The sequence below is a fragment of the Hydra viridissima genome, unplaced genomic scaffold, assembly GCF_058129835.1.
Source record: "Hydra viridissima isolate aposymbiotic clone 2 unplaced genomic scaffold, HvirCarnegie_v1 scaffold_2, whole genome shotgun sequence".
Lineage (NCBI taxonomy): Eukaryota > Metazoa > Cnidaria > Hydrozoa > Anthoathecata > Hydridae > Hydra > Hydra viridissima.
This window is the reverse complement of record NW_028324301.1, coordinates 13574895-13601673: the sequence shown is the minus strand read 5'-3', so window position 1 is coordinate 13601673 and position 26779 is coordinate 13574895. Positions and strand designations below refer to the sequence as shown.

Here is a 26779-nt window from a genome sequence, read left to right as displayed (position 1 = left end):
TGTTTATGCTATTGTATCTCATTTAAATGGACATTGAAGTGATAAATTAGTTTGTTCAGAATAAACTTTTAGGGAAAAGTTGTAGTGCTGCATAAGTAATGGGCATATGGAAAAAAAATTCAATTGAAAATGTAATGCTTTTTTTTTTTTTTTTCGGTTGGAGAGAAAAAACTGATTTCTTAAATTTTTTTCTGCATAAGTTTTGAGAACTATTTACAACATCATCAAACTTTTTTAACATGTACCAAGGAAGAATGAATGGCTCTGAATTAATTTTTTGAGAACTTTTTTCCTTATTTTTCACTGGCTCTCTCATTTCCAGTCCTCCATGGAATTGCTGCTGTTTTATGTGAGGTAATTGTATCTACTCAAAAAAAGGGACCAAGTTTTCAAAAGAGATTGCACTCACAAATATCAATTATAAAACATTTTTTTAGGTCACAGCATCAAGGTTAGATTGTATTTTTAACAATCGCAGTGTGTCTTTCAAAATTGTCTTAAAAAAAGACTTTTTCTGGTCTATACACTAACTTTAATATTTATAAATCCTGTTTTTTTTTGTTTTTTTTTGTTGTTTTTTTTTGAGGGGGGGGGGGGGGTCAATATACTTGAAATTTAGAATATGAGCTTTTATTGATATGTTTTGTGTTTTTTAAAATTTCTTGCATATAAATTAAACAGGCAGCGTGTAAAAAAAAAAAAAGTTTAAGAAATAATTTTAAAAACTAAAAAAAGCTAAAATAAAAAATAGAAATATTGGTACAAGTCTTTGTTAAAACTGAATTTGTGTTCAGTTTAATGTTTTTTCATTTTACTGCACCTCACATCCTATAGGTAGTTTGGATATATATAATTGATATTACATATATATATATATATATATATATATATATATATATATATATATATATATATATATATATATATATATATATATATATATATATACAGTATTGGACAAAACATTTGCAACCAAAAAATGCTAATTTAGTTTCTTTATATAAAAGTGCTGCATTTTTTCAATTTAGAGAAATAACTATGTAACTGTTTAGAGACAAAGTTCTTCAAGTTTTATTCATCACAAAGTTCATTATTTGTACACGAAAATTAATAAATTAATCAAAAGTATTAAAAAAAGTTGATTTCCTTCTGGACAAAATAAGTGCAACTCGACAAAATGTTGACCAAGCTGTATTTCGCTATCAATATTTCGTGGCAAATCCTTTGTTGTCGATCACAGCCTTGCATCTTCGAGGCATAGATTCGATCAGGTGATCAATGAAACTTTGTGGAATCGCTGCCTAGGCCTTTTGGATTTGTTCAAACAGTTGATCCTTATTACGAACACCTTCACGATTAATTCTGCGGTTGACAATCTCCCACAGGTTCTCGATAGGGTTGAGATCCGGAGATTGAGGCGGCCAATCCATCACCGATAGGTGGTTGTCTTGAAACCACTGCTTGACTACTTTTACAGTGTGTTTCGGATCGTTGTTTTGCTGAAAAACCCATTTTATTGGCATATTCCATTCAGCATGAGGTAACATAACATCTTTCAGGATATTTTTATACATGAAACGGTCCATTATTCCATCGTTTCAATGTATTGGACCTAGACCATTAGCAGAAAAACACCCCCAGACCATTACATTGCCTCCACCATGCTTCACGGTCTTATGGCAGTAACGTAAATCGAGGCGTTTTCCGGCTGGTCGACGTACACGGCAAATGCCATCGCTCCCAATGATGTTGAACTTCGATTCATCACTGAACAGGACAGTTCGCCATTTCTGCACATTCCAGTCAATATGAGATGTAGCAAACAGGAGTCTTTTCTTCTGGTTTTTTAGTGAAATCAGCAGTTTCTTTGCAGGGCGTCGAGAAAACAGTCCAGCTTCAACAGCACGTCGTCTGATTGTTTGGTCCGATACAGGCAGCTCTAATTGCTTTTGTATCTCCACTGATGATATCCAGGGATCCTTCTTGACAGATCTGACAATCATAGAATCCCCTCTAGAAGTGGTGGAACGCGGTCTTCCACCTTTGTTATCTGCTGCCAACTTCCCCGTAGAATGATATTTGGAACATAGTCTTGATACGGTCCATTTTTTCACACAATATTTATTACAAATGCTTTTTTGTGACATTCCACTTACGTAATCGCCAATAATTTTCTTTCTTAGTTCCAATCCAAGACTGTTGGGAGCCATTTTTGCACTTGAAGTCATAAAAATAATAAATATTTCTGGATGCTACTAGATGCTTCCAGATGCTTCTTCTGGAAACTTCTGGAAGCTTCTGCATGCTTCTGGAAACTTCTGGATACTTCCTTTAATTATTAAAAAACTTCTGTGACATTGACACGGACCAGACTTAAGAAAATGAAACAAATCAAAAAAGTTGCACTTGTTTTGTCCGCTGCAAAATGGCACTTGTCAATGAAATTCTGTCTGTGTGCTGTCACCTGTCAGCTGATTGCTCATGTCATGGCATGCTATGACTCCAGACTCCTGAACTGTTTGCTGTGGTAGTATAGTTCGTTTTGTTTTTAAGACATGTAAAATTAGGAACACTTTTTAGCATTGTTCGATGTTGGTTGCCAATGTTTTGTCCAATACTGTATATATATATATATATATATATATATATATATATATATATATATATATATATATATATATATATATATATATATATATATATATATATTGGTTTTCTTTTCATTACATGATAAATAATCTATTTTTGTCTTTGTATTTTAAGTTCACTTTTTGAGTAATATTCTAAAATTGTCTTTGTATTTTAAATTTAAGAAAATTTATTAACACATTGAAAAAGATGCTTAAATCAAAAAAAGTAAAAGTAGGAAAAAAGAAAAAGTTAGAACTAAATTTTTGTTTGTTAATTTTTTCATCAAAAACTTAACCTTATTATAGATTGTCCAAATTGACATATATTTATGATATTCCATAGCAGATATTAATCATTTTTCAAATGATCACATTTTAAATTATGACATTATATTTTATGTAGCATTTTGTCTGATATAAATAATTATCTGTCTAATATAGATCTGCTGTAAATCACAAACTTTACATTGTGCAGCAAAGGGAGGCTGTTATGGAGAGTAATTTAAATCAGTTTGAACTTTTTTCAGATAATCCAAGTGATCGTGTATCTGTAAGTCAAAATAACAGTTGTTTTTACTTTTTTAATTTATTTTTTTTAGTGTTTTTGTTGGTATTACTTTTCATGAAAGTTCCTAGTATTTTTTCCAAAAAGATGTAAAACTAAATTAATATTGTTGAACAAAAGTCTAACAACAGTTTTTTAAATTTTATAAATCTTAGCTGTATATTAAACATTATGGCTGCTGACTTGATATTTTTCATACTTAAAGTAGCATGCTATCATTGTTGATAATTTCTTTTTTTCTACTTATTTTAAGAGTTCTAGATTAAACAAAAATAACTTGAATAAAATGAAAAATATTAATATAAAAAAGATAAAAAACATTGATTTTTTTCATCTTTTCCTGAAAAATCTAGTAATCATTGTTGATTGACAACTGAAGAGCATCAATACTGGTAATAAAATATTCATCTGGAACTTAGCAAATGTCACTACATATTGGGCATTAGTATGAAAAAGGGTCATCTGGGTCATCTTAAACTTAAACTATCTGCCTCACAAACCATACCCATTGAGTACTGGTCATCATTTTTGCATAAACTGTAAAGTACTGATCTTTGATAGATCAACTTTCTAATTTTCTACAATGTTTACAAATAAAACTGTTTTCAAGATTGAAATTTAGTATTTCAGTATCATTTCTATAAGCCAAACATATCTTCAACATTCAACATTTGGTTCTTTATTGGATGTTGCAAGATTACTTGAGCTATCAATCATTTTACAGTGCCAATTCCACCTCATGGTAATAAAATATTTCCAAGTACAGTCCATATTGATATCTTATCTGTGATGACACAAGTTTATAAAATGTTTTCATTTTTTATTGACCTGTACATCAAAAAAGTAGTGAATACTTTTTATTTTTAAATTAAGTTCCTATTTGTATAGATTACTCAAAAAACATTTTTGCCAAGGTCAACCTATACAATTTCTCCATAAATTTTTATTTTGCCTTTTAGCATATTCAAATGCTTTGACTGTGAACATGAAAGGAATATGGAATGAGATTTAATGATTCAGGAAAACTTTGCTGTAACATTTTTGAGTGTGTAGAATAATTTTCTATAATTGTGGAGTTTTTTTTTTTTGCATAAAAGTAAACTGAACAAATAATAGAAAATAAATAAATGAAAAATGAGATTCAAATTCAATTCAAATAAGTGATTATGAATAAGGTGACTGTAATGCACATTCAGAGTCCTTGGTCAGTTCTTTATGATAATGAAAATGTTGTGAAGAGCTCTGAAATCAGATTTGTATTTGTTTTATTTTGTATTATACTTTCTTCTTTATTCTATAATCTATTTCTCACAGTTCTATTTCTTAAGTAATTTCATCAAATAAATATTTAGTTAATATGTAATTAAAAGGTATTCAATACAAAAATGATTGCCATATTGAAAGCCAAAATAAGGCAATTAGATTATGCATTCTTGCTTGGTTTTACAGTAAGTCTTCTGCAACTTCATTAGTTATCATGTGGCCAAGTTTCTGGTTCAAAACACCATAAAAATTGTCTGTCTATCCACAAATTATATATGTTATGTAAATATTATCAAAAAAACCATTCAAAAAAAGTGTGCCGAATTTTTTATTTGATAAAGTTTGAAGATTATCCTAGACATCTCATCAGAGTTCCCTGAACTAGCAGGCCATTCAGAAGGAATGTTAAAATAGATGTTATTATGAATTAGATTTTATACAGTTTTACAGGTAATAATTTCATGAGTATAAAAACAACTATTCCTACATAACTTTGAGGTACTGAAAATGAAAATAAAATTATAAAGAATATCTCAGATTTAGTTATCATGAAGTAATGTTATACCTCAAATCTGTGATGAATGGTTTGCTCTTGCCTAGAATGATGAATATTTTAATTCTAATGTTGATTATAAACCTAGAGCGCTGAACATTTTACAAATGTATTCAGCGTTCTAGGTTTATAATCAACATTAGAAGCAAAATCAAGTTCTGTATCTATCTACACAAAAAAAATTGGAAAATGCATTTTTTTACTGCCATAGTTACAATCAACAAAATTACCTATGAAATTGTATATGTTCTTCACAAAATCTATGAAGATTCAAATATTATAGTTAAAAATAGCAGTATGATTTTAATTAGTTTACAAATAAATCTTGTTATTTTAGAAATTTATTAACAGCACTTACTATGGAACACTCAATGGCTTTTCAAAGGTTACTCAGTATGTTCTTGAAACAATTGGTCACCATGATTTATATGACAAAAGGCCAGAGCCTTTTATATCTGAAAATTCAGAAAGTGGAGAGGAGTATGAGTTCTTACACAGTGAGGAGGTATTAAACAGATGCTTTTTTATATATATTATATATAAAAACTATGTAGAAAAGCTTATAGAAAAAAACCAATGTTACCAGAATGTTAAAAGAGCATTAAAAATCTTCACAGGAATTGTGATTAAAAAGTAATCTAAAGTTAAAAGTATGATTGTTAATTTATCTTCTAACTCTGTTTCCTATCAGAATACAGACTTAAATCAGAACAAAAATTTATATTCAATTTTAAAATGCCTAATTTTAAATGAAGTTGTTTTGTTTCAGAGATTTTTTTGGAAGAGGTTTCTTGAAACTGTATTTTGAAATATCACAACTATTTGTTCTAATTAATCTCTTGCTAAGCTGGTAATTTCTATTTTTAACTGATGCATTTCTTTGATATTGATGCTCAAGTTTATTAAATATATCAACACATTGGCTAATAAAGTTAGAACCATTACTGCTGGTCCAACTTTGTGGCATCTTCCAACTTGGAATTTTGAGAAGTCTTAGGATTCATTTTAAAAATCTTTATAAGTTCCTGAATCCATATTTTTACTTAAAAAAATTATTGGTTTGGAAAAAAAGTTCTTTCATAGTTGTGCTATTACAAATATATCTCATTAGGGGTGTTCTATGATTTTCTAGAATGTTCTATTACAAATATATCTCATCATGAGGTGTTCTATGATTTTCTAGAATGTTCTAGCATTTTGTTTTAATGCATCAACGGTAAATTATTTTCTAGAAATTTCCATGCAACTCTAGAGAAGACAGGTGATTCACTTGACATAATATGTCAGAAATGTATTTTATATGAGTTTCTCTACAGTCATTTCACTGGTGAGGCTAAGCATAACATATGCCAACCCCTAGACTAAGGCAGTATTACCAAATGCACTTGTCAAGTTTGGTTTCAAAATTTCTGTTCCAATGAATTCATACTTGAGGATCATCCAAGGTCTGGTTTCCAACTGAAGTTTATTCTGAAGGGCTGTGCAAACTGGTGGAGGAGGATTGAAGGCTCAGTAGTTGCTGTATAACCTCTATACTCTGATCTTTTTTCCCAATCTAATAATTCATTTTTGACAAACTTAATTGAAAAAGTTAAAAATGCAATGATGGAGCTTTAGGCTACATCAGCTTAAAATTAGTGAGAGAAGAAGGCAAAAAGGTATAGATAAATTATGTATGTTTTTATTACATTGCAGCCTGATTTTTTGGATACTGTGATACCAGTAGCACGAGGCATGTCACTAGATTTGGAAAAGTGGTGTGCATTTATAGAAGATGATGGAAAATTAAAAGATGTTAAGAGATTAAAAGAAAAAATTTTTCATGGGGTAAGGGTAGATTTACAAAACTTCTTCAAATATATAAAAAGTATCCTACTTTTATATTTAGTAACTTAAAATTTTTTAATTTAGGGCATACATCAAGATATTAGGCGTGAAGTTTGGAAGTTTTTGTTAGGAATTTATCCATTTGAGTCGACATATGATGATAGAATCAGAATTAGAGCAGAGAAAGTGTAAGTCTAGAAAAAGCAGCAAATCTAAATAATATTTCTTCAATTTTTTAATTAGGTTTGCTGTCTTAAACACTTGTTGGGCTAATGATTCTTTTTGTGATAGGATTGTTTTTTTCACTCTGATTGATTTAATCAAGTTTTCTTGTATTTTTTTTTAGATTTAATTTTACATTAAATCTTAATAAACTATTTTTTAGTCAAATGTATGAAACCATGATGTTACAATGGAAGACAATAACTCCTGCTCAAGAAAAACGTTTTACTGAATTTAGTCAGAAAAAAATTCTAGTTGGTACATATGTTAATTTTTTGATGTTCATTTTATCTTAGGAAGTTTAATCTATTATCTGTTTTGCCTAAAATCATAATAAAATGATTAATAAGTAAAAGATTTTGAACAATACCAATACAGAAAATATTTAAGATTTTTAAAAATACTTTCAGAAAAAATTTTATTTTGTTCAAGTGTTTAACTTTGCTGTGTACATGCATTAAATGTATATTTGGTATCAAATGTTTCAAAGGACTCAATTTTCTTTTATTTAAATAACAAAGGAGTGTTAACATGATTTATGACTTAATTATATTTTTTACATGTTTTTGTTTGAAATAATTTATATAAAACAATATTGCCAATGATTGTATTTTTTGTGTTTTTAATTTACACTTTCTTATCATGTATACTTAACTAAAAATTAAAAAAAATTAATGTACAAAGAGTATTTAATTCAATAGGTATTTTTCTTTTCAGAGAAAGATGCTATAAGAACAGACCCAAAACTGAGATTTTATGCTGGGGAGAACAATGAGAATGTTAAAAAGCTCATCAATATTCTAATGACATACTGTATGTACAACTTTGACTTGGGTATGTTTTATTATATTTTAAACTAGAAAGGCGTGTTTAATTATCTAAGTAATGGAACATGACCACTTTGAATGAGTGTTAATGCCCATTTTTGAGTTCGCTCTAATAAATACTCTGTTAAATGCAACAAACTAACAGAGCAATCTGTTAATATTTGTAATTAATTTAATAGAACTATAAAGTAGCAGAGTGAACTAATTACAAGAATGTAACAAATCAATATGTAATTTTAACAAATTATAATTACAAGAATGTAACAAATCAATATGTAATTTTAACAAATTATTTATTAAATTAACAAATTATTTTGTATTAATTACTATATTCTAATAACAAATAATTTGTAAAATTAACAAATTACTTTATCAATTACAATGCTCCAATAAATACTTTGTTAAATCAATACATTAATTTGTACTAATTACTTCATTTCAATAGGAAATTTTTTTTTTAATTAACAAATTGCTTTGTATCAGTTACTACATTTTAATCACAAATACTTTATTATGTTAACAAATTTCTTTATATCAATTACAATGTTCATTTGTTTTGTTATGCATCTCATAAAAGCAATTAATAAACTTAAAAGTTAAAGCTACTAATTTAAATGGCATTTCATTGAACAAATCAATAATAATAATAATAGCAATAGATTTCTTATTTGAGTTTCTTTGTTAAATAAATTTCAACAAAAGTTTTGCAGTTTTTTTATTGCATTATTTAATTAACTCGAAGCAACATTCTTTGTAACATACAATATATAATAATAACACTAGTGTTACATGTATAAATGACCAAACAAAATATAATTTATTTGAAAATTAGAAAATTTGAAAAGGCTATATTCACCAACTTTGAATTCTAATGTCAAAATTTATTAACTTTAAAAGTACTCTCACCTGTAAATAATAAAGTCAAAACCAAGCAAAACAAAGTTTAACAAAGTTTTTATTTTTTATAAAAAAGCAACAATTTTCTATTTATAGGAGTTACATGGGATACATAAGTAATTTTTACAACAAAAAAACTGCAAATTTTACATGTACACAAAAATATATATTTTTTTTTTATAAACGGCATAAATGCATTCAATATATGATTATAGCTTTAAATTAAAAATTTTAAATATAAGCAATTAATTTATTGCAATTGTGTTAAGGATAATTAATTTGTGACCCATGTAGGTTGTATAAAGTATGTTCAAGAGTATAAGTCAAACTATAGTTGTAAATATAATATATTCTTGGTACAGTATATACCAAGAATATATTATTTTTACAATATTTTTGTTACATTTTATGAATATCTAAAACAACAACAACAACAATAACAAGGAGGAGGAGGAGGAGGAGGAGGAGGAGGAGGAGGAGGAGGAGGAGGAGGAGGAGGAGGAGGAGGAGGAGGAGGAGGAGGAGGAGGAGGAGGAGGAGGAGGAGGAGGAGGAGGAGGAGGAGGAGGAGGAGGAGGAGGAGGAGGAGGAGGAGGAGGAGGAGGAGGAGGAGGAGGAGGAGGAGGAGGAGGAGGAGGAGGAGGAGGAGGAGGAGGAGGAGGAGGAGGAGGAGGAGGAGGAGGAGGAGGAGGAGGAGGAGGAGGAGGAGGAGGAGGAGGAGGAGGAGGAGGAGGAGGAGGAGGAGGAGGAGGAGGAGGAGGAGGAGGAGGAGGAGGAGGAGGAGGAGGAGGAGGAGGAGGAGGAGGAGGAGGAGGAGGAGGAGGAGGAGGAGGAGGAGGAGGAGGAGGAGGAGGAGGAGGAGGAGGAGGAGGAGGAGGAGGAGGAGGAGGAGGAGGAGGAGGAGGAGGAGGAGGAGGAGGAGGAGGAGGAGGAGGAGGAGGAGGAGGAGGAGGAGGAGGAGGAGGAGGAGGAGGAGGAGGAGGAGGAGGAGGAGGAGGAGGAGGAGGAGGAGGAGGAGGAGGAGGAGGAGGAGGAGGAGGAGGAGGAGGAGGAGGAGGAGGAGGAGGAGGAGGAGGAGGAGGAGGAGGAGGAGGAGGAGGAGGAGGAGGAGGAGGAGGAGGAGGAGGAGGAGGAGGAGGAGGAGGAGGAGGAGGAGGAGGAGGAGGAGGAGGAGGAGGAGGAGGAGGAGGAGGAGGAGGAGGAGGAGGAGGAGGAGGAGGAGGAGGAGGAGGAGGAGGAGGAGGAGGAGGAGGAGGAGGAGGAGGAGGAGGAGGAGGAGGAGGAGGAGGAGGAGGAGGAGGAGGAGGAGGAGGATGATGATGATGATGATGATGATGATGATGATGATGATGATGATGATGATGATGATGATGATGATGATGATGATGATGATGATGATGATGATGATGATGATGATGATGATGATGATGATGATGATGATGATGATGATGATGATGATGATGATGATGATGATGATGATGATGATGATGATGATGATGATGATGATGATGATGATGATGATGATGATGATGATGATGATGATGATGATGATGATGATGATGATGATATAATTCTTCATTGGGCTAGCTCATTTTATATATATTTGTAAATAAAAACTGTAATTAGATCTAATTCTATTTTATTATCATTTTTTAAAAAATACTAACTTTTAATTGAAATTTAGTAAGACTTTGTTTTAAGTAATTAAAGCAAATTAGAATATTTTATATTTATTTCTAATTACTTAACTCAGTCATTTTGTTGGACTTTGTTATACACTCATGTAGCTCTATTGATCTGTTATAATTTACTTCAGCTTCTTTCTTTTGCATATGTTCAATAAAACTTTATGAATCTTTTCACTTTGTTAAATTAACAAAGCAACTTGTTAAAAAATAGTTTAACAAAGTATTCCATTATGTAAGTACATTTCTTGTTTACTGCTACTCTAATGTTCTACCCTTCAATGGAAATTGGCATAGTTATCCCTAAGACCTTTATTGGAATTTTTTTTAGAGTGAGTTTAGTAGGTAGTTTTGTAATTAATATTAACTAAAATCTTTTTAGGTTATGTTCAAGGAATGAGTGATTTACTTTCTCCTATACTTCAACTTATGGAAGATGAAGTAGATTCTTTTTGGTGTTTTGTTGGTTTAATGGAAATAGAACAAGGCAATTTTGAAATGACACAAGTTTTAATGAAAATGCAGTTAGAGAAACTGACTGATTTAATCAAATACTTATACCCCAATTTTTTTAGTTATTTAAGTAAGTATTTGAGAATTGCTGGAAAAAAGTTGTGATAGATTTATTGAGTTGGTTTCACTAATGTGAAATCTTCATTTTTAGAACAACATGACTCCGATAATTTATACTTTTGTTTTCGCTGGATTCTTATCAGTTTTAAAAGGGACTTCATCAATAATGATCTTATGACTTTATGGGAGGTATGATTTTATAAAATAGTTGTTGAAAATAATTTAATTAAAGATATTAGTTAGAAATAGTTTTTTTAAACTTTTATCTATGCATAAGAACTTTTTGCTTACATGCAAGGAGTGATTTTTCAATAAATGATTTTTCCTTTTTCAAGAACTTAAGAGTAAGACTTTTTTCAAACTTGAATCATTAAATACGTAAAATTAATATAAAAATTAATATAAAATTGATAAGACATATTGACAGCTATTTTTTGAATCCTGCTGAAAAACAAGTAATAAAGGACTTTACAACATTTTTTTAAACTAAACTAAAGCTGTTTTTATAAATTTGGAAAAATATAAATGTAAAAATGCTTTAGGGTTATGCAACCAGCAGAATTTTGTATAGATAAATAAGGTTAATAGCAAGAAATATTGAAATAATGGCATTTTTGGTTAAAAACACTCTTCGATTTAGAAAGTTGTAAAATGCACTTAAGTTGAAGCATGTTATTAATTATTAGTTTAAAGCTTTTTTTTGGCATTTTGTCTCAAACCTGCCTTAAAAATGGCTTAATAAAGTGTAGGATAAATAGATTCAACTAAAATCAGGAAAATCTACAAAACTTGATCCATTTGGTAGTCATATGAAATGTTTGTGTTTGTGTGGGGTTATACTAAGGTTGTACCAGCCCTTCAAACCTGTCTAAATTTTAACTGCATTTGGGAAAGGTTACTCAAAATAATATACTTATGAATAATTAAGAGAAAGCTAAGTGGTATTGGTAGTCCAATAGATCAAGCAGAATTATTTAAAGCCATTGCCCTAACAATTCACAACTTTCTTGAAGGAAAAATACCAATTAAACCTCTTTATATTATTTGTTGAATAACAAACAAAAGCACTCATGCATTCACTGACCTCATTTATGTTTTAAAAAAATGTGAAAACCTGCCATCATATTCCATAGATAGAGATTGAATGAAATTGGATTTTTAAATGATAATCATGTTGCAAAGGTCATTAGAAATTGAATTTTTTCCTGGTCTGAATTCAAGACATTATTCATTCTGGAATAATGGCCTACAAAAATTTACCAAAAAATGCAAATGAAGTCAAAGACTTTGTTTTTGATGCCTTAGTGTTGGGAATTCATACACAAAATTGATTAAAAATAATGAAAACAGGTGTTAGCAGTTATGGAATTTAAAAACAGTCATAGGAAATGATATTGTTAACATTAATGTTCCTCTGACTTTTTTGAAAGACTGCAAATAATAATTCTGTATAATAAAATAATAATTTAAAAATCCATCTCAAGATTCTGCTCAAAAAAATGGGGCATGTGCCCCATTTTTTTGAGCAGAATCTTGAGATGGATTTTTCACTATCTTCCAGACAAGCTGCAGCTCGGAAACTTTAAGCATTTGTGTAGTCCTCATGAACATGCGTTTAAGTTGTTTCAGGTCAGATGACCAGATGGTCCATGGGACTGGGGCACCTGGGACCATGCCCCACTTTTTTTCTCAAAAAAAATTTTTTTTTTTAAACACATAAATGTGTCTTAAATTTAAGATAAATTTGAAAATATTGTATTCAAAAATTTTGATTGCTTTATACTTGCTCTGTTTTACTTCACCATTTACAAAATAAAATACAAAAAAAAGAAAGTCAAGATAATGTTAAGATTAGCTTAGATGGATTGACGGTCAAAGTATAAAAACGTCCATTTGTTGTTACAGGCATCAATGTTAATTTGCTGATCATTTCGAGAAATTTGAATACCAGAAATAGAAAAAATGCCTGTTAAATGAACATCTTCACTTGTTCGTTTAAAGCTAATAGTATCTACAAATTCTGGTTTAAATTGATGATAGCTCCTAGTTCCAGGAATTGTTCTACTTAGCTCAAAACCTGTTTTCAAAGTGGTGCGCAATTCTGTCAGTCTTTCTTTTTCAATCTTGAAAAAAATAATCCCTTTAATATTGTTAGTACAGTAGTCAAACATTTTGTTACAATTCAATATCTGGCCATTTATGGGCCTTTGTAGACTTGCATTTGTAGTTAATCGTTTTACAGTGCCACCAATACCATCACATGATGACTTACCATGACTTGTAGCAAAAAATGTCCACTCTGCATCAATGTCAAAATCATTTTTATGGAGACAGATATTGTAAAGGTTTTTGTGATTTTTATACTGTGCAGTACAACCATCAGAAAAATAAAGAATCTTTGAAATTTTAGGATGATATTCTTTTAAATAGTTAACTATTTGTGTTTGAACTTCATACACAAAACCAGTGTCATGCTCATTATCTTCTGACATGAAGCAAAACGATTTTTCTTCAAGTTGGTCATTTTCGTTTAATAAATAGAGGGCAACGGGGTGCAATGTGCATTGACTTTTGCACCAATGGTAACTTTGGATTTCATTTTGAATCACAAAAGTGAAGTTTTCTGAAAAGTCACCTAAGACAATACAGCAGTCTTTTGCTAAATTTTCCTTTTGTTGCTTTAGGTATCTTGCTTGACATTTTGCAATGTAGGAATGAGCTGTTAACTTGTTTATTGCCTCTGATAACATCAATTTGTATTCTTCCATTGTTGTTGTCTGATAGATCAATGTTGTTCTGTTTATTTTCTGCCACTGATTAATTGACACCTCCTCGTCATTGTCAATTAGTTGTGCATCCAGAAACTTCTTTAAAGAAACTACACCTAGACAGTTCGGACATAGATGAACCATGGAATCGTTACTTGTTGCATCACAAACATCTTTTGTCATCAGATCTTTGTAAGTACATTTTATTTGTACTTACAAAGATCTGATGACAAAAAAGTATTGCATTTTGATGGAGGGTACATACACAAACAGAATGAGTGCCTGATGCTCCAGCAGTTATACACCATTTTGGTCTTAAACTGCAAAACTTAGAAAATCCAATAACTTCTTGAGGGTATTTAGTTTTAAAAGAAATGTAAAGTTCTTTAAGATTACATAAAATAAGGCGCTTTTGCATGTGTTGTTTTCTACCAATACTTACGTAATCTTTTTTACCAGGCATTTGTCTAGTAAATTCGTCATCATGGTATACATTGTTGACTCTATTTAATGTTATTTCTGAAAATATTTTTCCTTTCTTAGTACCTGGAACTGAAAAAATCCCACTTATTTTCTTTAGTTTGCACGCTTCTTTAATTTGGTATATAGTGACATTGAAATATCTTGCAGCAAAATTTCTTAATAAAGACTCGGGTGTAAATGTTAACAACTGAATTTTAGTTTTTTGGTCAGAAACAATTAACTTTTCTTTTATTTCTGCTGTTAGTTTGTCTAGATCATCGCATTTACTTTTGTCAATAATTTTCGTATGAGGAATTTTATGTTTCAGTTCTTCTTCCCTAACATTATATACTTTTAAAATATGCTCTTCATACTTCAACAATGTTTTTATAACTTTTCTTTTAGCGACAGATAACCGTTGATGCTTTCGAATGCCATGAAGTTTTATGGGGATGCACCTATTGCTTCCAAACTAACATTTAACGCCTCTCGTGACTTTTCAGAAGTACCACATGAAATAGGTTCTTCAAGTTCACAATTATCTTGTTCATGAAATTTACTGATTATAGCTTCAAAGCAGCTCCGACAAAGTTGATATCCAGGCACAACATTTGGAAAATTAGTTCTCAATTGTTTTGCCATATCTAATGTTATTACATGACTCCCTGAAATGAAAAGAACAATTTGATTTTAGTAATTACCTATCAATATGAAAATTATTTGCACTTATTTCAATATATAATGCATAACCAGAATTTAATTTCATTTTTTAATTTTATTATTCAAAAAAGATTTTACAATAATTTTTTATCAAAAATATTTACCTTGATTGCTTTTCTTTTTGATTTATGCTTGTCCAATAAATTACAATATTTTGTGTGCTTCTTTAAAAGTGTGTACCAAAAATCTTTGCATGATGAAGGCAGATTGTTAAAATTTTATCATCTGTTATTCCAGATCTCCAAATAAATTCTTCGTTGGCATCTTCTCTATAGCAATCAAATTTCTTTAAATCAATCTTTCTACAATAACTTAGTTTATGAGAAGTATCATTTAACTTTTTTCCAAAATCACATGAATCCATTCTTACTGTAACACTAAAAACAATTTGACATTAGTTTAAAATGAGAAACCAATAGTAATTAATTTAATGAAAGCAACTTAACCAATCACCATGGTAATACAAAGCTAAACAGTGATTGATTTCTTTTATCTTACTTTGACAAAAAGAAAGTTTCCTTTTCACAAAGTTTAATTATACTCAATTCTTTAATGTTAAAAATGTTAATGATGACTTTAATAGGTAACAAATTTCTTCTATATTAGTGTAATGACAGGATGTTTTTTGTTTCTGTTAACAAATTGTTGTTGCCATTTTAGAATTAGCAAAATATATTTATCTTTTTTAATTCAAATTTTAAATTATACAAAATGAAATTCTGTTAAAACCATTACTTTAGACTGTTTTTAATGTTATACATGCAAATCAAAATTCTTATAAACATTAAGTTTCTTAAAACATTTTAAGAAAGATTATTGAACATAGAATGATCAAAACCAAATGGAGCAAATGTAATTCACAAAAATTTGAGAAGAAATGTTATCAAAGAAATGTTTAACGTTGTTAAAAATGAAAATCTAAAAAAAAAATTTGAAGACAATAGTTTTAAAGTTATCTTAAATAAGTTTAAAAAAAAAATAATTTTTTTTTGAGAAAAAAAGTGGGGCATGGTCCCAGGTGCCCCAGTCCCATGGACCATCTGGTCATCTGACCTGAAACAACTTAAACGCATGTTCACGAGGACTAAAAATGTTAATGATGACTTTAATATATAACAAATTTCTTCTATATTAGTGTAATGACAGGATGTTTTTTGTTTCTGTTAACAAATTGTTGTTACCATTTTAGAATTAGCAAAATATATTTATCTTTTTTAATTCAAATTTTAAATTATACAAAATGAAATTCTGTTAAAACCATTACTTTAGACTGTTTTTAATGTTATACATGCAAATCAAAATTCTTATAAACATTAAGTTTCTTAAAACATTTTAAGAAAGATTATTGAACATAGAATGATCAAAACCAAATGGAGCAAATGTAATTCACAAAAATTTGAGAAGAAATGTTATCAAAGAAATGTTTAACGTTGTTAAAAATGAAAATCTAAAAAAAAAATTTGAAGACAATAGTTTTAAAGTTATCTTAAATAAGTTTAAAAAAAAATAATTTTTTTTTGAGAAAAAAAGTGGGGCATGGTCCCAGGTGCCCCAGTCCCATGGACCATCTGGTCATCTGACCTGAAACAACTTAAGCGCATGTTCATGAGGACTACACAAATACTTAAAGTTTCCGAGCTGCATATCTGGAAGATAGTGAAAAATCCATCTCAAGATTCTGCTCAAAAAAATGGGGCACATGCCCCCAGCCCCCTCCCCTAGTGTCTAAGGCCCTTTTTTAATTTTAAAATGCTCGTTTATTGACACTATATAAATACAGAAATTTTCATAGCTCTAGCTAGTCTGAAAGGTAGTGGAAAATGTATTGCAAGATTCCGCTACAAAAAGGTGGGGCCTGTGCCCCGTTATCCATATATGGAAATCCATATACTTGCAGATCAAAATTCTTATGTTTTCTGAAAGATCATAAAATTTAGAATAATGTGTAAAATTTTTTTTTTTGATATCATCAAGGCCACGCAGGTTTCTTGAGCATCAAAATCAGGTATATAAAAAATTGCCTAAATTTATTTAAATTGATAATTACAGGTACTTAAAAATATTTTTTTATATTTTTGATTATTTCATTGGATTTTTCAACCCTGAAAATAGCCAGGTACAAATTTTTAAGTCAAAATATCAAATATTTTTAAAGCTATGTGACTTAAAACCTTTAAACAAAGGTCATAATTCTGAGAGGACAAGAGGGGCCTGGCCAAGATCAGTTGAAAGTAAAATGATCATATTTCAGGATCCTCTTGGAGCTAGAAGCTAAAATTTTCAAGAATTTCTTGTTTTACTAAGTACTCTCAACTGTATAAAAATCAGCAAAATCTGAGATGCATGGTGACATGGCCTGGCTCAATTGACATGGAATTACCCAATATTGTTTATATTTTGAGGTTGATATTGACAAAGAGAATGTTGAGGCTCTTTTCTAGATGTTTGTTGTGGCTGGCAAATGTGTTGGGTGATGAAATATCTAAATCTTATATTACATCCAGAACATTAAACATCCAGAATTACATCCAGAACATTAAAATGTTTACCTAGAAGTGTGCCTCAAGAAGCATTTGGTTCGATTTATAAACAAACTGAAACAAAATCACAACATATTGTGCCCAGAATGGTTAAGTCATGTTATGTATGAATTTTGTAAATCTAGAAGGGGTAAAAGTTGATGTAATTGAAGAGAGAAATGCACTAGAGTTTCAGAGAAAATTGCAAACAGTTGAACAAGAAATGTGCACAATTCCCAAACTTAAGAATACTTAGACTTTGAAGGAAGTAGTCAAAAAATGTGGTGCTAATTGGTTTACTCATATCAACTTTGTTATAGTGATCATGAAGGTCTCTAGATTTATATAAATCTATGATAAAAAGAAATTTTTATTACTAGTAAGTTTTTATTACTAGGTAAGTTGTACATTGAAATTTAATTTTAATAAGTATTTTTTTAAAAGTCACACAGCAATTGGAGACCAATGTAAAAGTTTGACTTTTATTGTTTGTTTGTTTTTTACTATTTTTATCAATATTTTGTTTGTTTTTATTGTAAATATAATCAAGATTTCTGTTATAACTTTTTGTTTTTAACTTTATGATAAATACAAGCACAGTTAAAAAGTATTATTACCTTAAACTGTATATAGAGTCGTTTCCACACCTACCGTGAGTTGACACTTATCGCAGGTTTTAAATACTAACATAATTGTTGCAAAAAGTTGTAATTATTTTTTTATTTTTATATTTTGTGTATCAACGACATCGTCTTGCACTTCTATTACAATAGATAGAAACAGCAATACGTAGTTACTTATATGAACTCGATGTGTTTATGACATCCGCCAATTAAAATACTTTTTTTTAAATACCATCTATTAGAAGCGTTTCAAATAAAACAAGGAAATTTAAAAAGTTAACATAAAATTTTATTTCTAAATTGACTTAACCCTTTGTGGACTGACGGGACTTATTTGTCCCACTGCATTAACTCCTGTCTTTCTCTTAAACCAGTTCTTTTTTTGCTGTAAAAACATTTTGTAAGTTTTCAATTGGTTTTTAGTGGTGTTTTAAAATTACATTTAATTGTTTGTCATCAATTATTTTTTAATTTAGATGTGATATCTAATGATGGTTTTTAAGGAAATCAAACGTATTTATTTTGTAAAAGCAAACCTATTATATTTAACTTTACATACTTTTATTTGTGTTGGGAATTTTTTTAGAGCTTCTTTAATGTGTAACTAAATATTTGAAGTTTAGTTTAAATGTTTAAAAGTTTTTCATACAATACTTTTTTATAAAAATTTAAGTGGGACTAATAAGTCCCGTCAGGCGTTACAGCCTAATATTTTTAAAGCCAAACATATTTTTTGTTGAGAGTAGTAAAGTGTAAAAAACTAAAATTATAATCAAATATGAGTCGTAAGATTCGATACAGTGTTATAGAAGCTGCTGAAATAATTTTACAAGATCTTCCTTCTGGTGATTCTAGTGAAGTTGAATGGGGGGAGTGGACAAGGCAGACATGTATTGCTCAATTTATGGCGTAGACCGAAAATCAAAGAAATGGTGGCACCGAATATTTTTTGGGGTTCTTGAGCGTACTTTATGTAATGCTTATGTGGTCTATAAAAATTTAAGTGGTGAAAAAATTACATTAATGCAGTTTAAAAGATCAGTTGCACAATCGTTAATAATACTAGGCAGACTACCCAAAATAGGACGCCCAATGTTATCACCTTCTTTATCAACAAAAAAACGCCGAAAGTCTAATTATTCAGTACCTTGGTCAATTAGAGAAGAAAACCAAGGTATTCATTGGCCTTTTTATGAAACTAACCGCGGAAGATGTGAAGTATGCTCAAAAGAAAAGATTGAGTCAAGACCACATTTTAAATGCACTACTTGTAAGGTTTCTTTGTGCATAAATGAAAAAAAAAATTGTTTTTCGAAATATCATAACATTTAAATAAATTTAAATGAAATGTGTTTAATAACAAACATTTTGTTCTTTCTTTAACTAAAAAAATTTTAAAAAAAAAAAGCTTTTATGGCCTGACAGGACATATTAGTCCCACTTCAGTTTCCATAGTAACGATCACCCTGATATATTGAAAAAATGTGTATTGTCTATTACTGGACCCTAATTAGTTTATTTCAATTGTATATTTTATTAAACACCAGCGTTTTCCACCCTCAGGCCTTAAAGGGTTAATCAGGTAAATAAAACATGAATCATTATTAATATTATTAAAACAACTCATCATTATAGTATCAATGTTGTATTTTTGAATGTACGATAAGTATGAACTAAAAAAAATGTTATTCCATACATCTCGTATGTCCAATGAATAATCAACTTGTTTCTTTTTTACTATAAAAATAAATATTATTTTACTTAGATTCTTTTACAATGGCAAGACAAAAATGTAAGACAAAAGTTTGTAGCTCAAAATGAAGACTTATATACAGATAGTCAATTACATGATGCTATTAATGCTGTTAAAAAAGGTATGGTTGTGTACAAAGGGAGCAAGATGTTTGGAATTCCTTATCAGGCGTTTCGTGATAAAATATTTGGAAGAACTGCTTTGAAGATACAACACTGCGGGTATGAATTGGTTCTAGGTGAACAAATTGAAAACAAGTTAGTCGAGTGGTTACTAACATGCACCAGAATGGGATTTGCCATGTCTGTAGTACAGCTATTAGATGCTGTGCAAAAATATTTGAATTCCAGCAATATAAAAACACAATTTACTAACGATCGTCCCGCAAAAGTTTGGTTTTATGCATTTCTTCGTCGTCACAAACAGCTATCCATCCATAAAAAACAAGGTGAATACTTAAACCGAACTAGAGGAGGAGTAACTGAAAAAGCCATAGAGATTGGTTTGCTGAAATTCCGAAGCTTTTAGGAGAAAATGCTCAATATTTAAATGATTCAATGCGCGTTTTCAATATGGATGAGAGTGGTTTTCAGTTGTCACCAAAAACTAATTTATTAATTGGTGAACGAGGAAAAAAAAAACATGAAGAAAGTGCTCGAAGTAATAAAAAGCATCACCACTTTATTTTCAGTAAATGCCAGGGGAACTTTGCTCCATCATTAACAATTTTTAAATATGCTCGTCTTCCAAATAGAATTATAAATGCTGCTCTGTCAGGATGGGGTATTGGAAAATGTGAAAATGGTTGGATGACCGCAGAATGTTTTTTTGAGTATATTACAAACGTTCTTCATCCATTTTTGATAAAAGAAGAAATTCCTTTACCAGTTATTGTTTTTTTAGATGGTCATGCGTCACATTTTTCTATCGAACTTAGTGAGTTTTGCTCTAAAAATGGAATAATTCTTGTTGCTTTGTTCCTTAATGCAACACATATTTTGCAGCCGCTTGATGTGGCAGTTTTTGGGCCAATGAAAGCAAAGTGGAAATTGTTTTGCCAACAATGGCGCATTGACCATGAAGGACTAGAATTAAAAAATGAAAATGTACCAGAAGCATTAAATTCTTTTATAATCGATCCTTCTATGGCAAGTAATATTAAAAGTGGTTTTAAAAATAATGGAATTTTTCCATTTGATGCTAATAATGTTGACTACAAAAAACTTGTTCAAAAATTATTTGAGTCAACTTTTGCTCCGACTCCTTATTTAGAAGAGAACCATTCAAGTGTGACTTTATCAGCTTCCTCTTCCATAAGTTTAAAATGAGTGATGAACATTTAGGTTGGAAAGGTGATCTTGAATACCTCCAGTTGTATCATTTTTGGAAAAGAGCCTTATCTGAAACATATAAGACCATAATCTTACCTGATGAAATACAACATGGTAATAAAAATCAATCAACAACTTGTAATTTAGAAAATTTGCAAGGTATAGATATGCCTGATTACAATAATGCAGCTGTAATAGAACCAAAACCAGCTTGTTTCAGTTTAAATATAGTAGCAGAAATCATAAATCCAATCGAAAGTGTTTTAATATGGCCGAAAAACCAGTCCAAATGGCCAAGCGCAAAGGAGAACGTTTACCGTCAGTTGTAACATCTGAAATGTGGCAGCAAACTCAGAAGACAAAATTACATGAAAAGTCACAAATAAAGGATGAAAAATTATAAAAAGAAACAATTAGCTGCAAATAAAAAGTTAAAATTAGAGGAAGAAAGATTAAAAAAGAAACAATTGGCTATGGAGAAAAAGTTATTAAATGAAAAAACTAAAAAAGAAAGAGAAAACATGAAAACTTTGAAAAAAATTGTAAAAAAAAAAAAAGAAAGCCTTGAAACTGAGTCAGAAAACGAGTTCCATTAAAATGTTGATAATAGTTATAAAATAAGAATTTGATAGCTATGATGAAACTCTATCCTTTCCAGTTTAAGAACTTAAAGGATATGTACTAAAGTAACGGAAATGCTTTAAAATCTTTAGTTTTAGTTCATAATAATATTTTTATTACTATATATTTGATGTTTATTCAATAACTTTTTTTTATTTATACACCCAAAAACGTTTAATAAAATGTTACTAATGCATTAAATTTTCATTTGGAACCGCGAGCGCATTTTAAACCAGACGCTAAAGCAGATTTTAAAATATACGTTAAGTGTTGACAATATACGATAAGTGTAAAACACAATAAGTATGGAAAACTGCGCTTTAAAAGTTTGATCAAAATTAATACATTATTGATTTAAATTTCAGAGTAAGAATAATTTTAAACTAACCGTTATAGTATTACATTGATGGCTGCAAAAATTCATTTCTAAAGCATTTCTACTTTTTGAGTATTCTAATATATTATAATAACTTTTGTTAAACTCACGGTAGGTGTGGAAACCTAGATCACTAATAAGATTCTACAGTTTTTAAGGAAATATATTTTAATACTTTTGAGATTTTTTAAAGAACAACAGAAGTTTGTACTTCTTAAGCATTTCTATGATTATTTACCATTTTTTTCAACTTGCCACATGATGTGTTTCAATTTTAACCCTAAAACCTACATAAAGCCCTTAATAAAAATTTTATTTGTTGCTTTGATGAAAATGCTTATTTGTTAATGATGGCTTTGTGATTTTAAGAATAGAAATTCAACTTATCATAACTCAAAGAAATACAAAGTGACCTGCATATCCCTTATTTGTTTGGTTGATAATTTAGCAAGTATCTTTTATCTTTATGACTGTGTTTTCATATTTAGTCTTGTTTTGTCAATGGTATGCCAGACCTTGACTCAGGACTCTCCTGATGCTAGTAAAGAGAGACTTCATGATTTGGACCTGACAATCACCTCAATCTCATTTCTATTAACTGCTTTCACATTTAGATTCATGTTTCAATAGAACCATCAGATGCATCTGGAACACACTGTAGGATCTCTTCTCTACTCCTATTATCCTATAGTGTGTTCTAAGGTAGCAATTATAAATTGATATGAGGATTCATAAACTTACTTATTAACCATTTGTTTTAAATGACCAGATGAGTCAAATGAATTCTTAAACTGACCTGAAAGGTCATAGATAACACAGCACAACAAAGTTTTTGCTTCTTGAACACTGTTAAGTGTTTTCCTAATAGATTTTTGGGTGTTGATCACGAATATCACAAATTTACACATCAAAATTTACATATCATGTACCATTTAAGAGAAATCTTTATTTTTATCATAATTTTTGCTTAAATTTTTATCCAAGCATCTCCAGTAAGTGACTTATCAGCAACAATTTGATGATCAAAAGTGTCTATGACTAATATATCTGGTTTCTCTGTCAAAAACAAGAAATCCATTGAATATCCTAATTTGCATTCAACAATGAGACCTGTGCTACATGACAACATTCTCTTAATTCCAAAACCATCCAATGATTTGATCTTAGACAAACCAGATGAAGAAACTCCATTGCAGGGTGCTGACAGTGACGTTGATCTAGATTTTGAACCTTGTTCATCAAGTGATTCACACCTGATAACACAGTCAGAATTAAATAATTTGGTCGGAGATTTGGGTCTGTCAAAAGCAAAAGCCAAGTTGCTGGGTTACAGATGGCAGGTATGGTGTCTGCTGTCACCAGGTACAAAAATTTCTATGTTTAGAAACTGACATCATAATATCACCAAATTTTTTGCACAAGTCAGCAATCTCTGTTTCTGTTGTAACACTGAAGGATTGTTTTTGCTCTTGGGTTGATTCATCAATGCTAAGCCTGAAAGCTGTTCTGCTACACAATGGCAACATTTATCTGTCAGTACCTGTTGGCTACACAGTGCACATAAAAGAAATGTATGAGAACATGGGGCTGTTGCTCAACCACATCCAGTATAGCAGGTGCAACTGGAATATCTGTGGAGATCTGAAAGTGATTGCTCTGTTACTGGGACTGCAGTCCCAGTAACAGAGCAATCACTTACACAAAATTTTCATGAGTATAAGATTTTATGTGTAAAGAAGACAAAGATATTTTTGTCTTCTTTGCACATAAAATCTTATACTCATGAAGAATTTTGTCTAAGCAAAATCAGACATATTATGAGTGACAAGCAGGTTTGTAGAGCTGTTAGTCGGCCAGGAAAAAGTTGCCTGGAAAGCCTTCAAAGATATTGTTGACAATTTTCTGGGCAACTGGAGTCCGTCAATGCTTGCTTACTACTGTTGGACACTACAATGTGATGTACCAGAAGTTTAATACAAAAGAAAATCAAGAGCAAGACATTTTTAATTCTGTTGAACTTAATGATTCATGCAGAACATAAAAGTGATTAAATAGGTAAACATATAAATGTCTATTTCTTAGAGTTTTTACGTTATGCAGTAAAACAAAAACCATATTTGTGCATACCTTATAGATACCTGTCACAATCAACTAAAACTTTTCGGGAAGCAAGCTTTTAAAAAAATTTGTTGTGCAGTGTAATCATAGAAAGAATGTTTGCTTGATTCATATTGAAAAACATTAAACATCAGAGAAATTCACAATAAATCACCAAACATTGAAATATTTCATAGAAAACTTTAATCTTAGCAATAATCATTTCAAACTTGTAAAAAGTGTTTTTGTGTTCTAAAAAAAAGTATAGCTTAAGGTTAGCTTCAGAGGTTAATAAGTTCAAAAACAGTTTTACACTAAGTGACAAAAGAGCTGAAACCTTTTCCCATTATAATAAAAAATAGAAATGTATTATTTAAACTTCAAGAAAATTTGAAAAAAAGCAGGATTGTCAGTTATAATTTTATTTGGTGTCAAAAAAAAAGGGTTAAGTGGAGAAGACAAAAATGTTGTTTACTGTATGTAGCTTTTTCCTAATAGATTGCATTTATCTTTGGAAGGCCTAACTCTCACTTGCTCCATTTAAAAGATGTGTCAACAATATCTTTTAACTCTAAACAAGTCTAAAGTGATTGAAGGAATAAAAGAATTGATTGTGTCTTTATCTAGAAGCTTCAATCACTTTTTTAAATTCTGGTGAAAAAACATAAAAAGCTTCAATTACATTATGCTTCAACTTTGAAGCGTACTATAATTGTAAATAATTATAGTATGCTTCAAAGTTGAAGCAATATATAATTGTTTACAATAGTTTTGACACCAAATGTTCAATTAAATAATTGTTTTTTTAATTTGCATATTCAAAAATATTTTACCTAGTATCTGATTGTTATTTAACTATTTCTACTTTATTGTGTTCTTTGTATAATACAGTGGTTTTCATAAATTTAGACGCACTCATATTTGAGAATAGAAATTTTTTGTTTTTTAACGATAAAACAATAATGAAAAAAGATTTTGGTTTAGTTTTTTTCTATTTATTAGATAAATACATACAGAATACAAAATTTTAAAAAAATTTACAAAAAAAATACATATGCTAAGTAATAATTAGGTACAACTACATGGTAATAAAAAAATAAGACAAAAAAAATTGTTCAAAAATTTAGATGCACGATACATTAGGAGGCGTCATTTATGAACCAATCAATATTTTGTGTATCCGCCTTTTGCTTTAATACAACTAAGAACTCTTCTAGACATAGACTCAACAAGATTTTTGCACATCGCTTCTGGGGCCCTATACCAGGTCTCCTCAAGGATGTCCTTCAGCTGGCCAAGTGTGGAAATTTGAACCTTTGCCAATTCACGGTCAATCCAAGCCCAAATGTTTTCAATTGAGTTCAAATCAGGTGAGCATGGAGGCCACGGTATTGTCTTGATATTATTATAGTTGAGCCACTCCTTTGTATAGTATGCAGTATGTGCAGTAGCGCCATCTTGTTGAAGTTTCCATGGTTTATCATTGAGCATAAGCAGGTCAATTGATGGAATTAGGTTGTTTTCCAGTACTATTACGTATATTTTGGAGTTGATTCTCCCGGTGTATGTTTGGCACATACCAACACCTTTGTAATTAAAGCATGACCAGATTTCTATCAAGCCTCCTCCACTTTGTAGAATCGGTCTAGTGTACCTGGCGTAATACTTTTCGTGAGCTATTCTTTTGACTATTATGTTAGATTTGCGATTGATAATCTCAAAGTTACTCTCATCACTCCACATAATGTTTTTCCATTGTTCTATTGTCCAATACCTTCTTTCACGACACCATTTTAGTCTCCTTTGTTTATCATATGGATGCAAGAGTGGTTTCTTCAAAGCAGAGCAGACTCCAATCTTGTATTTGATAAGTATTCGGCGGACTATGCTTTTAGAAATAGATGTATTTCGCGTTGTATTGAATTCTGTGTTCAATTCTTTGTAACAAATTCTTGGATTAGCTCTGACAGCTCTAAAAAGGGCACTATCGTCCTTTTTGGTGGTTGACAAGGATCTACCTAGCCTCGTTTTCCTCTCTGGCACCACCAGTGTAAAGAAAGTTTTGCTTCGTTGTCCGAACGAATTTCTCAGAAACTCCAATTAACCTGGCGATTTCTCTATTGCTTTTGGTTCCTTCTTTGATGTGAGCAATAATTTGCCATCTTTCAGCTTGAGTGATACGTCTTTTGCCCATTTTTTGCGTCTTTTTAGTGCAAAACTAACTTAACTTTTGTTTATTTTTTAATTAATGGTTAACTAATTCCAGATAAATTATATTTATATAAAGTTTTTTGACAAAATCATTTAATTTAGGCCTATTAATGAGAAATATGGGAAAAAAACTTTTAATTAACTATCAACTAACAAGATATAAGACTTTTTTGATTGTGTGTCTAAATTTATGAATAAAATAAAATCAAGCTTATCAATTAACTTTTTTGTGTTAATTGGTATAGAATGAGTAATAA

At 30.3% G+C, this 26779-nt stretch overlaps 2 protein-coding genes and 2 pseudogenes across 5 annotated transcripts in view; 2 read left to right on the top strand and 2 right to left on the bottom strand.

Moving 5' to 3' along the window:
• Positions 1 to 26779, top strand: part of LOC145188118 (TBC1 domain family member 15-like) — a 77644-nt gene that overhangs the window by 39044 nt on the left and 11821 nt on the right. For all 4 annotated transcript variants that reach the window (XM_090080297.1, XM_090080296.1, XM_090080295.1 and 1 more), the window contains 8 exons: positions 3072 to 3180; positions 5349 to 5516; positions 6707 to 6838; positions 6923 to 7026; positions 7224 to 7318; positions 7778 to 7894; positions 10851 to 11051; positions 11133 to 11230. In XM_090080297.1, the coding sequence (XP_089936423.1) occupies positions 3072 to 3180; positions 5349 to 5516; positions 6707 to 6838; positions 6923 to 7026; positions 7224 to 7318; positions 7778 to 7894; positions 10851 to 11051; positions 11133 to 11230 (1024 nt within the window). The remainder of the gene's footprint in view (positions 1 to 3071; positions 3181 to 5348; positions 5517 to 6706; positions 6839 to 6922; positions 7027 to 7223; positions 7319 to 7777; positions 7895 to 10850; positions 11052 to 11132; positions 11231 to 26779) is intronic.
• Positions 12898 to 14417, bottom strand: LOC149892064 (uncharacterized). The gene has a single exon (XM_090080298.1). The coding sequence runs from the start codon at positions 13990 to 13992 to the stop codon at positions 12898 to 12900; it is 1095 nt and encodes a 364-aa protein (XP_089936424.1). The 5' UTR covers positions 13993 to 14417.
• On the bottom strand, positions 14238 to 15355 carry LOC149892063 (uncharacterized; annotated as a pseudogene).
• Positions 19886 to 21944, top strand: LOC149892062 (uncharacterized; annotated as a pseudogene).

Bases quoted from the DNA above. Each gene is read 5' to 3' on its own strand.
- LOC149892064 (XM_090080298.1), bottom strand. From the start codon at position 13,992: ATGACAAAAGATGTTTGTGATGCAACAAGTAACGATTCCATGGTTCAT.